The sequence below is a fragment of the Doryrhamphus excisus genome, linkage group LG5 (assembly GCF_037039965.1).
Source record: "Doryrhamphus excisus strain RoL-2023G ecotype Guam linkage group LG5, RoL_Dexc_Guam_v1.1, whole genome shotgun sequence".
Lineage (NCBI taxonomy): Eukaryota > Metazoa > Chordata > Actinopteri > Syngnathiformes > Syngnathidae > Doryrhamphus > Doryrhamphus excisus.
This window is the reverse complement of record NC_136361.1, coordinates 17,802,499-17,817,275: the sequence shown is the minus strand read 5'-3', so window position 1 is coordinate 17,817,275 and position 14,777 is coordinate 17,802,499. Positions and strand designations below refer to the sequence as shown.

Sequence of the window (14,777 nt, the reverse complement as noted above, 5' to 3'; positions counted from 1 at the left end):
ATCTTAGAGATAATACTAATGATTTAATCAAACATCCAAATATTTTTTGTGTTTATCACGACTATTTATTCATATGTGTATAAATTCATACTGTGTTACTTGACTTAACCATTCACCTTCATGTTTTGTTAAAGGTTTGTTAAAGAGTGAGAGGAGGCAAAATGGTCCAACATAAATAACACATCATGACTTAATAATATACTCCTGTTATTATTTCTTCTTTAACGAGCCACTCTTCTTGTCTGATTTTGCCTTCTTCTTGTCTTTCTTTGCTTTGCTCACGTTCTCGTACACATCCTCCTTGTTTCTGCAATGGCAAAATATCAATATTAAAATGTAAAAACCTATATTTATGGTAATGGTTTTATTTCATTTGAACATGCATCAGATTACAATTGAGTGATCACATAATCAGTTCCAAAAGTTCCAATAATCATGTCCAAAAGGAGTAGGAAGAAGCAAAGCTTATTAAATCCTACCCCTCCATCTGGTACTTTTACAATCAGTAACTGTTACATTTGTTCACTTCCTGCTTTCCTAATATATATATAATTTTTTTTCACATTTTTTAATTTTTGTTACGTACCGAAGTACGAGGTGATATGAGCATCCAATGACATAATGTGTACCATAGTAAGTGTCAATATAGTGATATGTATAGCACATCATGACTGGTTCAAGACTCTTCATCCTTGTATTTAGCAAACATCAACTGCTTGTATTGTTTCTTGAATTGGCTCTTCGTTGTGCATTGTTTGAGGGTCTTACTCAATCCATTCCATAGTTTGATTCCACATACTGAAATGCGATGGCTTTTTAACGTAGTCCTAGCATATAAGTGTTTCAAATGTAGTTCTTCCCTGAGATCATATTTCTCCTCTCTTGTAGAGAAGTATTGGATGACCTTTTTAGCGAATTGGTTATTTTTAGCCTTATGCATTATTTTAGCTGTTTGAAGATTAACTATATCAGCAAATTTACAATTTGATATTTTAATCTTAAAAATGTTCTCTGCTAGATTTTTTTCATTTGACTATTTTATGTATTTTGCCATCACGTGCATGTTTTTTTGTTGGTTACAGTGCTTAATATGGTAGTGTAATCACTCACTTTGTGGCGTTCCTGCTGGGCGGCATGTGTTTGATTTGTAAATTTTCATACTCTGTCTCGGCTTCCTGCAGAAGACACAAAGTGACAAATGGTTGAGAAACGGTTAAGTCCGTCTAGCTGCACCAGGTGGGTGAAGGTTCATGTGTTGATAAGGAGTTTGTTGACATACATTATGGTATTTGCTGACTACTAAGCTAAGACAAATGGAAAGAGTTTGCATTGACCATGGAGGCGCCATCTTTGGCTTTGGTGGTCTGGATGTACTCAGAAACGGCCAGGTAGATGAATCTGTACTGGGCCTCGGTTTGCACCATGCCAGAGCGCTGCTCCCGCACCATCTGAATGTACTTGGAGATGTCGATGTCACAGTTTAGACCTGCAGGGAGGACATCATCGGAAGAGGAGGAGTTAGTCCAGCCAATTCAAGCGGGGATTCTTCTTTTTTTTTTTTTTATTTACCTATGGTGTCAATGGTCTCAATGATCATGTCAATCACCACGATGGTGCCTGTCCGACCGATCCCAGCACTGCACACACACATAACATAAAACATCACTGCAGAAAGTGGACACATAATTTGGTTGGGAATATTAACCATTGGTGAATCCATGAATTGCTCAATTAGGATAAACTAGTATGAATCAATAGTGCCTCTACTGGTGGCAAACAAGTAATGCATTCCATTTGCACCTCAACACACATCCATAAATCTTCTACTCCGCTTATCCTCACTAGGGTTGCGGGGGCATGCTGGAGCCTATCCCAGCTGTCTTTGGACTGGTTGCCAGCCAATAGCAGGGCACATATAGACAAAAAAACATTCACATTCATACCTATGGACAATTTGGAGTCACCAATTAACCTAATATGCATGTTTTTTGGAATGTTGGACCACAAATAATAATACTACAAAAACTGAAAAAAAAGCGCTGGGGCAATATTTTTTTCACCAAATTACATCCATTAAAGAAATGAAGTCCAATATAAATACTACCGGCTGCACGGAGTGCAAGTGGTTGGCACGCAGGCCTCACAGCTAGAAGACCCAAGTTCAATTCCACCCTCGGCCATCTCTGTGTGGAGTTTGCATGTTCTCCCCGTGCATGCGTGGGTTTTCTCCCGCGTTCCAAAAACATGCTAGGTTAATTGGCGACTCCAAATTGTCCATAGGTATGAATGTGAGTGTGAATGGTTGTTTGTCTATATGTGCCCTGTGATTGGCTGGCCACCAGTCCAGGGTGTACCCCGCCTCTCACCCGAAGACAGCTGGCATAGGCTCCAGCAACCCCCTGATCCTCGTGAGGATAAGCGGTAGAAAATGAATGAATGAATGAATAAATACTACCAACTCAACATACTACTAACTTAACATACAAATAATTATCACTTGGCACAATTTACTGATCTCTATGATTGGATCTTATCGACAATCACTGGCGGATAAACGTCTTAAGTAAAGGTTATTTTGGTTAAAGGTTGCGCAACATAGATTCCTAAACACGTATCTAAGAGTGCAACAATCATGTAACAAACAAACCTACTACCTCAGGTCACAAGCACATTCCAAAACATTCCAAAAGGATAAACTCCAAGTTGACTCCAAAACCTTTTGTTACTACTAATCGTAATCCTGGAAATAGAATTTAAGCCCTCAGAAACATAAAAACACTTTATAAGATTACACTTGCCATAATCACAAGGGTATACCTGCAGTGGATGATCATGGGACCAGCATCGGTATATTCGGCCTGTTTGGCGTTGACTTGGGTAAGGAAGCTGAGGATGGCGCCCGGCTCTTGGGGGACGCCGTGATCAGGCCAGCTCAGGTACTGGTAGTGCCACACGGTGCGGGATTGTTTGGGCTGGAGAAGAAGCGACAATGTAAGCATCTTTTTACTGTAAATTAATACACAGTGAGTTGGTGAGTGTTGTGAGGGGCCCACCTTATTTACAGGAGCAATCTCCAGGACTCTGACTTTGTAATCTGATGCTTCCCTTTCTAACGTAGAGGTCACCACATAGGAGCCCACCTCCTTTGAGGTCTCACCGTTGGGCCAGTATGGCACACATTTATTCTGCGCAAAAGTTAAACATGCGTTTCTGTATGAAATGCACAAAAAATGAAAAATGGAGTCGTGACACGGCTTGGTTGTGATACCGACCCGCCCTTTCTCAACCTCCCTGGTCGTCATAACGATAACCCTGGAGTTCTCTTGCCAAACCATCTGCCAGAAGTCGTTGACGGTTGTTGCCAGGCAACCTTGAGTGGCAATGTAAACTTTAGGATTCTCAGACTCCATCAAGGTGTTCTGTAGTACACAGGACCCAAAATAAATGAACAAAAACAATGAAAATGTTTTTTTCACATTTTGCATGAAGTGACATACCCGCACATAGTTGGCGTTGATGTAATCTGAACCCACGATGTTGGGGTCAGCGTCCTGCAGGGTGACTCTTGTGTCATTGACTGCGGAATGAGTGGAGAATTTGGGATTAGTAATTAGTTGAATGAATACATATGTATATGATTTTAACATAAAGCATAAAACTTACACGGCAGAATGTTCTTGTATCTGTTCTTGCTCTTGTTTTCTGGTCTCTGACCTTCCTCTCGACTCTTTTTGACCTTTGCCTCCAACTTTTGAAGAGCCTGGGTGGGGGTCACCAATTAAGCGTTTATGTCATGTCAACAAAACTCATCTTGTTTGACAACGGAAGTGCAGATTTAGCCGTTTCCATCCATCCGTTTTCAATGCCGCTCATGAGGGTTGCAGGTATGCTGGAGCCTATCCCAGCTGACTTCGGGCAAGAGGCGGGGTAGGCTCCAGCATACTACCACAATCCTAATGAGGATAAGCGGCATAGAAAATGGATTTTGTGAATGTTAATGAAGTTGAAGAAATGTCATTAATTCATTATCTACCGCTTATCCGCACGAGGGTCGGGAGGTTGCTGGAGCCTATCCCAGCTGTCTTCGGGCGAGAGGCGGGGTCCACCCTGGACTGGTGGCCAGCCAATCACAGGGCACATATAGACAAACAACCATTCACACTCACATTCATACCTATGGACAATTTGGAGTCAACAATTAACCTAGCATGTTTTTGGAATGTGGGAGGAAACCGGAGTACCCGGAGAAAACCCACGCATGCACGGGGAGAACATGCAAACTCCACACAGAGATGGCCAAGGGTGGAATCGAACTCAGGTCTCCTAGCTGTGTGGCCTGTGTGCAGCCTGTATTATATTATTATTTGTTTTATATTTTCATTTTTGTATTCTATCCATCCATTTATGCTATGAGGGGCGCAGGTATGCTGGAGCCTATCCCAGCTGACGTTGGGTGAGAGGCGGGGTAGGCTCCAGCATACCTCCACAATCCTAATGGGGATAAGCGACATAAAAAACGGATGGATGGATGGATTTTGTGATTGTTTATGAAGTGGTACACATTTTTTTAAATAAACAAGTTTATGCTCTTAATTCAAGTGACAGTACAAATACATTGTATTTACTACTTCAAAACTATTTCTAAAAATACACAACGTCCATTTATTTAGTTTGGAATTTGAATATATAATGTACTCAATCAATCATAATAGAGTATGTTATTCCACCACCACCAGCAGATGGCAGCATACTAGCATTGTGCAGCAGGAAGAGGTTTGTAGAAAGGTAGATGGAGACATTCATTCATTCATTCATTCATTTTCTACCGCTTTTTCCTCACGAGGGTCGCGGGGGTGCTGGAGCCTATCCCAGCTGTCTTCGGGCGAGAGGCAGGGTACACACTGGACTGGTCGCCAGCCAATCACAGGGCACATATAGACAAACAACCATTCACACTCACATTCATACCTATGGACAATTTGGAGTGGCCAATTAACCTAGCATGTTTTTGGAATGTGGGAGGAAACCGGAGTACCCAGAGAAAACCCACGCATGCACGGGGAGAACATGCAAACTCCACACAGAGATGCCCAAGTGTAATTGAACCCTGGTCTCCTAGCTGTGAGGTCTGCGCGCTAACCACTAGACCGCCGTGCCGCCAGATGGAGACATTATCAACAAAATTTAACCGTGAGTGAGGGTGAAGTGTCTTACATCAAATTCCTCCCAGAAACCCGCCTTGCTTTTCCCGCCTTCTGTATCCTGCTGCTGTTGTGTGGTTTGGTCCAGTTGTTTCACTCTGCTGTCGATGTCGGCTGCGTTCACCCTGGTTGAGTAATACGGCTGCCAAGATGCACACAATACATACTGTATGCAGCAACTATATAATAACATCCAAGAGCTGCATCCTAAACTCTGCATTAAGGCCACACGTACCTGTTTGAGATGCACCCAGTTGCCAGAGATTTCCTCGATGCCTTTGCGTTTGTAGAACTCCACCAAGTCGCTGAGTGTGTCAAACAAGTCCGAGCCTCCCACGGTATATCGGTCATTCTAGACACAAAGACACCAACAGGTACAGTGATGAAGTATGAACCCGGATATAAGACGGTATTGTTTCCCTAGAAAAAAAGTCCAACATCGCTCCCTCACGTTTTGGAAAATGAATGAATTAGTAAATGGCTGCTGTTTCGTGCTTGACAAAGGACTATTATTAGTCAAACAATATTGAAAAAACGTGTTACATGTGCGTTATCTGTAGATATATATTCTTGCCACTAGGGGTCATTAATGTTACATGACACTAGATTATATTACCTTCAAGATTACCTTCACTCTGCATGGGTCAGACACAATATAGCTCTCCTGTCTGTTCTCCTCCTATTCGTAGTGGAAGTGGTAAGATTTTGGCTTCTTACTTTGTCATTCTTCACTTCAAGTTTATTTGTTCATTCATTCATTTTCTACCGCTTATCCTCACGAGGGTCGCGGGGGTGCTGGAGCCTATCCCAGCTGTCTTTGGGTGGGGTCAATCACAGAGCCAATCACAGGGCACATATGTATAGACAAACAACCATTCACACTCACATTCATACACAATTTGGACAATTTGGAGCATGCAAACTCCACACAGAGGGTGGAATTGAACTGTGGTCTCCTAGCTGTGAGGCCTGCGTGCTAATCACTCGATCACCACTTTAAGTTTAGAGTAAGTCAATTGGAAGGAGTTAACTAGTTAACTAGTTAGCTGCATAGCTTGCTACGATGCAGCAGCCGTTTCTTGTGTCCGTGCAGGATCCCATACCAATTTAGGATAAAAGCAGTGTAACAAGGACTATAGGGGTGTTAGTTCATGTCTACAGGGCTCTAATAATGGTAAAAATCTGATTTAGAGAGTTATAAACAGGTTTTCTGTGCTCGAAATACAAAAATATTCTGTTTATTAATATTGAATCCTACTTGTAGAAATTCACGTATCACGGTCAGGTCTGGATCCAATTACTCTAAATATTTATGTATGCAAACAAACATGGTGCCAAATGACTTTTGACTCCCTGAGCAGCTAATAAATATATCCTTTTTAGTGTAATGTACCAGTTTTTTGACTCATATTGAAAGAACTTGAAAAAAAAAAATATTTAAAAATATAAATCTTGAGAAAGCGAGGTCATTTATTTGGCTCAAAATGTCAATTGTCTTGTCAAAAGACTACAATTAAGTGAAATAACTCTAAATAAATAACTCTTATAAATAACTAAATAACTCTTTTGGTGTTGCTAAATAAACACACCTGGCACATGATCTTGATATGGGACACTCTCCTCACTCCCGTTTTGGTCCGTTCATCCGTCAGACAGGACAGCACAAAATCTCCGGGCTTAGACAGCGACTCTCTGACCAGGAAGGTCCCAGACTCATCTCGAGCAATCAGCATCTTCTCAGCGTTTGGACCGGACAGGTGACCGTGGTACCACCTGGACAAATAAGTCAGTTTGATGACAATGTTGTACACTAAGAATGTTTATTCTTGAAGAAAACCTAGACTATCAACTTCAAATTTCATATCAAAGAAGTGCTATAGTGCCAAGTGCCATAGTTCCCTCCATATTGTGATTCACACCAAAATAATACAACTTCTATAGAGCAGCTACACACAATAACCAGAAAGCACAGAAAGCTTTCAAGATCTTCTAGATTCTGCACCTCTTTCTGCAGTACAGTAAAGTCTCGTTATATCGATATCGGTTATAACGAATTACTACTTATTACGATACTATTTTCATTTCCCGGCAAATTTCTAGTCTTTTATGATATAATTAGTTCCATTAGTACGATACCCGGTTATTATGATAATCCGGTTACTACGATGCCCTTTTCATCTCCCGCCAGCCAATTTGGTCTGCTTATATCGATACAAAAGCAGCTTAAATCAATCTTTGCTTAAGGATTTCAATACCAAAAAAGAACACGGCGAACGGCTGCTTCCAGTCAACTTTATTTTTCACACTTCCACCGCCAGAGCGCAGCACACACACACCGATTCCCGCACTTCCTGGTTCACAGGTCATGCTCAACCCGCCCCACATAGCTGGCCAAACACATGCCTGCAACAGAAGAACCAACTGACATAGCATACACACCTATTCCAACGAAGACACATGCGTACAAATACATGTATTTAATTGTGTTGTATTCAGATATCTTTTTATCGCTTGCAATAATCACTGTTTTTCATATGTACATGCTGGCGTTCGTGGTTCTGTTGCAGGCATGTGTTTGGCCAACTATGTGGGGCGGGTTGAGCATGACCTGTGAACCAGGAAGTGCGGGAATCGGTGTGTGTGCTGTGCTCTGGTGGTGGAAGTGTGAAAAATAAAGTTGACTGGAAGCAGCCGTTCGCTGTGTTCTTTTTTTGGTATTGAAATCCTTAAGCAAAGATTGATTTAAGCTGCTCAACATTGTTCTATACCAGGGGTCGGCAACCTTTACTATGAAAAGAGCCATTTTACCCAATGCCCACTGAAGAAAAATAGCCTGGAGCCGCAAAACATATAGTATGTTTAAAACAACATTGGAGGGAATTTGGGGGTATCAAAGTAGTTCAGATAAGAAAAGACGAGTTGGAGTACTCTTGCTAGTTTTGGAGATAAACTTACATAAATGTATGTGTAAACTACTGTAAACGTAAAAACAAGTTCCCATGCCGCTGTTTTTAAATTATCTCGAATTTATTTTTTAGATTTGTAGGTAAGTATTACTTGTTTTTCTTCATGTACTGAACTGGATAGCAGTCAGAACTCACTCAGGATGCATTCATGGTCTCAGACAAAGTTGGATTTTTTAAAACTCATTACAAAAGACGTGCATTTTCCCCACTCGGGTGTTAAAAATATTCAAGCATCGCAAAGGGAGCCACAATAAAGAGGTTGAAGAGCCATATGCGGCTCTGGAGCCGCAGGTTGCTGACCCCTGTTCTATACTATAGAACAATGTCGAGTGCATTATTGCTCACTTTTAATGCAGTTCGGCGCAGGATCGGATATATGGATAGTCCGGTTATATCGGTATTTTTTCCGACTCCCGAGAATATCGATATAACGACACTTTACTGTATTTGCATGGATTTCCCGCTTCTAGGCAGGCCTACTCAGCACTTACGAGGACCTCCGAATAAGTAGGTCCATGTTTACTGAGTGCAAGCAGGAAAAAAAAAACGAGCCCGCAGAGCCATCCAAAACTTCTTTCAGGGCTCACTTCCAAATGCGCAAACCTCATTATCTGACACATTGTAGCATTTCCGGAAAATATACAATTTATTGAAATTTTTCAAATTTATAGAAAATATACAATTTATTGACCTTGAATTAAGTATTAATTAACTTTCCGTTTAATTAAGATTTGTTTCAAATAGGTATTTTAAGCTTGAAGGGTACAAGGTACATGGTATAAAACAGTGTTTGCTGGTGGAATAATCACATAATGCAAATTGAGTATGCAATCAGGTCAAGAAGTATCTTGTGTGTGAATGTGTAGTGTGACACGTGTAAATGTGGTACAATAGTGTACTGGGTAGGTCGACAATAAGGGCACACTGAATGAAAAAGAGAGACACAACCCACAGCTCATCATGGGACCCACGGCATCTTGACGTTATGCTTTCATCGTATGGACATGTTTTACCTTCGAGGGGACATTTAACAGGAAAGGACACAATATATGAAAAGGCCGTTAGCGGTGCGTCGTGTCAGTCAATGTACACAAAGCTGGGTTGGGCATCATTTTACACAGAGTTCTCGATTTCTTCTTCTGCTCAACTTCCTGTTTTGTGGTCGGAAAATTTCTGATGACAGATTTTGTGGCTTAAGAGAACAAAGTATTTTTAGTTGTCAACCAGCCTAACGCCACCCCCCCCCTCCCCCCCGGGTCCCTCAACCAGAACGTCCACTGCCCCTGCACCACCGACACTATTCTTTAATGAAGTATTCAATCTTGTTCTCGAAGTACACTCATTTTAAATGCGCATTTGGACTAAATACGTGATGAATCAAATGTTGATATGAAACAACTGTGTACATATGAATCATTCACAAGTGCGACTATTACGCTTAAAGTGCCTACTTGTGTGTGTGTGTGTACAACCTTTTCCAAGACAAGACAAATGGTGAGGACATGATGGAGTGTGCGAAAGAGGAAGACAAGCAAGGACGGTCTGGCCATCGCTTTCAAGAGTGTCAAAACGTCAAGTTTCCAACCGCAGTGATAAAAGGGAAGTTAGACAACTGACAAAGAGAAGGACAGCTGGGACCGGGTGGTGGTGGGGTGGCGCGGGTTGGGGGGGGGTTGCTCATTTTTTCTGAATAGCTTCCCTTCGAAAGCTATTTTAAGGTCAAATTAAATTAAAACAGATTCTTGTTGCTACAAGTAGAAGCGTACGCCACTGCAAGAGGAATAATTATAATTCTGCATTCATATATGTATATATGACTGTATATGATTTGTAATTATTATTATTATTATTGTAATGTAGCCTTTCTTCGTCTAGTGTTGGTATTTAATTTGAGTCAATTTGCTGCTAATTTTAAAATATTTCCTACCAAAAGCAGTCATTAATTGTAATGCGTTTTGTACTTTTCATCCCAAATTATACAAAATTCTTGTGAATGTATTTTTGTACCAATAAATAGAACTTTTATTATTTTGTATTTTGTTGTGGTAAGGACATAATATTTATTTTTTAAAAAAATTCTATTAATTAAATTTTTTTTTTTTTTGTTTTTTAACATTTTTTTGTCACAACAGACAAACAACTAATTTCTGTATTATAAAAAAACCCAATAAAGCTTGTTAATTTTATTCTTTAAGGGTGAGGTTATAACATAGCATTTGACATTTGGGGAAAAAAAAGCACAGAAAGCATGTAGTCTGATAATTGTAGTACTTTTTAAATTCAAATTCCGACAAAATTTACAGTAGCATTTCTATATTAATGGAAAATAATGTAATATTCAATTTTACGTAATGGCCTTTAATTGTCCTTCTTAAAAGTAAAGGTTTATCATTATATACAGTAATAATTGTGTACATTTTCCAACACATTTTAATTATTTTTGTACAAAACGACACTAAATTATGATGAGAACAGGCTGAAACTGTATTACTATATAACAAATTTTAAATACAGCACTTATTATTCTACTTTTTATCAGACATTATTAAATAAATGCATCGATTTTCTACCAATCCGAACAGTTTTTCCACAAAATCACACTAAATTTTCCGGCCGCGCATTATACCCAACCCGAGATATTGTGTAGTATTTTGTCAGCAGGGGTCAAAGTATTCCAAACCTCTCAGTGGTGGGGTCGGAGCAGTTGAGAGGGTATCTGAGCTCGATGACCGTGCCGTCCTTGTCCTGCAAAATGCCATTGTCGGCTGTGTAGTACTCCACCAGCTCAGACAGCGTGGCAAACTTTTCACCGCCGTAAAGGTCGTAGTAGTCCCCCGTGTTCTGGATCCGGATGTGGGTCACCTGCTCACCCACCCTGACAAGGAACAACAATAACTTGTGACAATAAAAATATAAAATAAACAATAACATACAACTCATAGATGAGTAGAAGATGCCTTAATCTGGATTGTTATGGAAATATTATTATGAAGCATCACTAGCACTGATGGAGTATATTCATTCATTCATTTTCTACTGCGTGCTGGAGCCTATCCCAGTTGTCTTCGGACAAAAGGCGGTGTACACCCTGGACTGGTCGCCAGCCAATCACAGGGCACATAGTTGAAAAGAATGAGATCATATACCATAAAAGCTATAAATGCAAAATCCAATGACACATTTTTGATGAGTTTTCATCATCTTGCTAATTAAAAACAACACAATTAAAATGAAATAATCCACTGCAGTTAAAACAATGTAATAATCCTTCATCACAGTTATCTGATATTTTGCCTGCTTGTAGGGGGTAATAAGATATAATAACAGTTTTACTAAATTACCTGACAGACAGGGAGAAATCCCCCACGCTCTTCTTGCTGGGTCGGGCCAGGAAGCTGCCGTGGATGCCGTGAGTCTTGAGTATGTCCTCGGCCTGCAGGCCTGTGATGTCTCTGTGGAACCACCTAGATGGGCACACACGGACACACACTGGCTTAATAGTCTCCACCAATCTTTTCAGTTTTAAACAATTGATGAGTGAAATATATGCACAGGCATGTACAGGCATAGTCACTTTCATTTTCAGAAAGTGCCCATACATTATACACTATGCCGATTTTGTGTGAGGGGCAAGGTATACCCTGGACTGGTCTCCAGCCAAACGCATGGCAAAACTATAACACACATGTCACTATTTATTGACATTGTCCATCTATTATTAATGTTTGTACCTTTTGCAAATAAATGTAATTTCCAATTAGATTTCTGTGTGTAATGATTCATTCATTTTTTACCGCTTATCCTCACAAAGGTGCTGGAGCCTATCCCAGCTGTCTTCGGGCAAAAGGCGAGGTACACCCTGGACTGGTCGTCAGCCAATCACAGGGCACATATAGACAAACAACCATTCACACTCACGTTCATACCTACAGACAATTTGGAGTCGCTAATTAACTTAACATGTATGTTTTTGGAATGTGGAATGAAGTGTATAATGATTGGCTGAATTTAATTACATATTTTTGTTAATATTCAAATCATTTTTTTTGTTGGGAACTGATATTTCCCTGAAACTTACCAATGTTCTACTGCTGATTACTAAAGAATGGAAAAAGGTAAAAACATCCCCTTTTTCCTAATGAGAGACAAGAGTCTAATTCAAATCTTTTTTTTGTTGGGAACTGATATTTCCCTGAAACTTACCTATGTTCTACTGCTGATTACTAAAGAATGGAAAAAGGTAAAAACATCCTCTTTTTCCTGATGAAAGACAAGAGTCTAATCTTTCTTTTGGTAGGTTCCATGTTTATAGAGCCCAGAACAGGGGTCCCCAACCGCCGGGCAGGGAACCAATACAGGTCCGCATAGAAGTAATAAATAATTTATTAACGACTCACAGTCTCCCATCACACCTAGATTGGACCATCTCGTCTTAACGAAACAAGCTCAGGCCTCCCACTGATTCAGCGGGTGAGTTATATTTTCCCTGCACTTAACATTTGCTTTTAGCCCTGTCGTATTTTTCTGCCACACATTGCCGGTCCGTGGAAAAAAAGACCCAAATCACACTGGTCCATGGTGCAAAAAAGGTTGGAGACCCCTGGCCTAGAACACAATATTCTGTGTGCCTTGAAAAATCAGTCAAAATGGCCTAAAATGGAAGGGATTGAATAAGTTAATGACAACAACCACGTTGCATAATTCCAAAAAAAGAGAACAAGTCAAAATAGGCCACAAAAGTGAAGACAATTGCAGTAATAGTCTTGTATGATGAAGTGATGGCACATTGTGTGAGTCTTGAGGGTAAGGAGAAGGAGAAGGAATCACGACCAAGCCGGGCACAGTGAGAGCGGGCCCTAAAGATTTCCAAAAAACAAATACTCTATATACAAGCAAGCTCAGGCACCCGTAAGTTTTTTTTATGGATTTGTTGTTGTTAGCGTAACAGAGGAGACTACACTGAAATGCGTCTTACATTTTTAAAAATGAACGGAAACATTGCAACGAAGGTTTTCAGAAAAGGCTGCCTTTACAGAAGCACCTGAACACAACATACATACATGAAAACAGAGAAGTTGACATCTTTGCTCAAGGGGCGTCCACTCACCGAACCATGACGTGTCTGGGTCAGAACCGAACAAGACCGGCTGGCTGGCTGGCTGGCAACAGTTACCTCCTACTTGCCCCTGCTTTTTTTTTTAACAGAAAGCATCATATTAGCTGTCATCATGCAAAAACAATCACTAAGAATTGTGAAAAAGAAGCTAGAATGACTTATTTTGGTGTATAAATTGAATTACCCGTTCTCTCCTTCCTGGCTTTAGGTTGTGCTTGACTCTCAGGAAAGCAAAAAGCCAAAAGTCCTCTTCTCGGCTGGTCCCTGAACCTCTTCACACTATCTCCTCCTCTTTCTCTCTCACTCTTCCTTCCTTTTTGTTGATCCTTTCACAAAATAGTGAAAGCAAAGACAGGAACCAGAACAGCTGACAAGGTCGGAAAATAAATAAATAAAATATTAATCTTTAATGAAACTCGATGTAAGTTGCCATTATAGAAGTCAGTCATTCTCAAAAGAGGTTATAAATTAAATAAACAAAATGTTAACTTTTTTCCCCTGTGGCTTTCAGGTGTGCATGTGTCCGTTAAAGTGTGAACACAAAGGTTACAGTCAAAGTACACTTCCTTATTTGTATCTCAGTAGTACTGTATGTGTAAACAAAGCTATTTCAAACACACAAAAAATTGAGTTTTCCATTGTTAACGTAAACTGTATGAAATATGTCGTAATGTTTAGATGCTAAAAATGTAGCAAAACAAAAAACAAATCCTAACAATGCTTTGCTAACATGTTGTAGAGATAATAGTGACCTCTCGCTATAAAAGACAAACTGAAATTAAGAAATGAAGCTAAATATAACTTATAGGAACTTATCCACTTTGTCAACTCACCCACACTTCATTGTTGTTCCTCGTCGCCCTGCGGGTCAACAACAGTCTGGACGTTTCTGCGGGCAGAGAACTCCACATTTATATTAGCAGGTTATCAACACTTTTGTTGCAGTTGGGCTCCCACCCTGTAATTTACTCCAATTCTCTTAATTACAGGAAGATAATATGCTTCTTCCTTTCTCCCGCAGAGCTTCCTCTTACTCAATACTGGTCAAAAGTACTGGGACACATGGTCATTCCACACAGGAACTCCTAGAAGAAAAACTTTTATGACTAGAACTTTTTTTGTACACATACTTCCCATATTGACTGCAACATGAAACGGTGTAAAAACAAAATCTGATACATACGAAAGCAATGACAGTAATAAGTAATACCGTAATACCCCAAAAACAGTCTGGAAAGGACGAGCTGTCAGTGGATGTAAACATGCTCACCAACAGGTGGCGCCAAAGCACATCTCCCAAAGTGAGACAGAGCGTTTATTCCTATCACGTACACACACACACACACACACACACACACACAAACGACTTGGAAAGATGCAGCCCCCCACACAGAAACCCTCTAGGGAAATAAAATGTCCAAGGTTAGTAATTTCAAGATAATGGTGACCACAATCAAGATAAATTGATCTTAAAAAAAGAGCAGTAATCTTATA

General features: G+C 40.1%; 1 protein-coding gene across 4 annotated transcripts; it reads right to left on the bottom strand.

The window, feature by feature from the left end:
* Positions 1-15: 15 nt before the first annotated feature.
* Positions 16-14,641, bottom strand: ptpn6 (protein tyrosine phosphatase non-receptor type 6). 4 transcript variants are annotated; one of them, XM_078790839.1, is made up of 17 exons: positions 14,117-14,360; positions 13,468-13,650; positions 13,275-13,356; positions 11,509-11,631; positions 10,848-11,042; positions 6,791-6,974; positions 5,437-5,553; positions 5,215-5,343; positions 3,664-3,760; positions 3,498-3,577; positions 3,273-3,419; positions 3,054-3,185; positions 2,818-2,972; positions 1,570-1,637; positions 1,335-1,486; positions 1,111-1,175; positions 16-307 (listed from the first exon to the last, which is right to left on the bottom strand). In XM_078790839.1, exons 3-17 carry the CDS (start codon positions 13,280-13,282, stop codon positions 211-213), a joined length of 1,749 nt encoding a protein of 582 aa, XP_078646965.1. In that variant the 5' UTR covers positions 13,283-13,356; positions 13,468-13,650; positions 14,117-14,360; the 3' UTR covers positions 16-210. The 4 variants fall into 4 exon arrangements, with proteins under 4 accessions (XP_078646965.1, XP_078646962.1, XP_078646964.1 ...); XM_078790836.1 differs by having other exon boundaries at positions 3,273-3,577; positions 14,117-14,641; XM_078790838.1 differs by having other exon boundaries at positions 3,273-3,577; positions 13,468-13,609; positions 14,117-14,641.
* Between the last annotated feature and the right edge of the window lie 136 nt (positions 14,642-14,777).

What these genes read in the sequence shown, in the direction of transcription:
- ptpn6 (XM_078790836.1), bottom strand. An exon ending in AGATTGCTCCTGTAAATAAG is followed by an intron (nt 2,973 to 3,053) that starts GTGGGCCCCTCA and finishes CTTCTTCTCCAG; the next exon opens with CCCAAACAATCCCGCACCGT. An exon ending in CCAAAGATGGCGCCTCCATG is followed by an intron (nt 1,176 to 1,334) that starts GTCAATGCAAAC and finishes TGTCTTCTGCAG; the next exon opens with GAAGCCGAGACAGAGTATGA.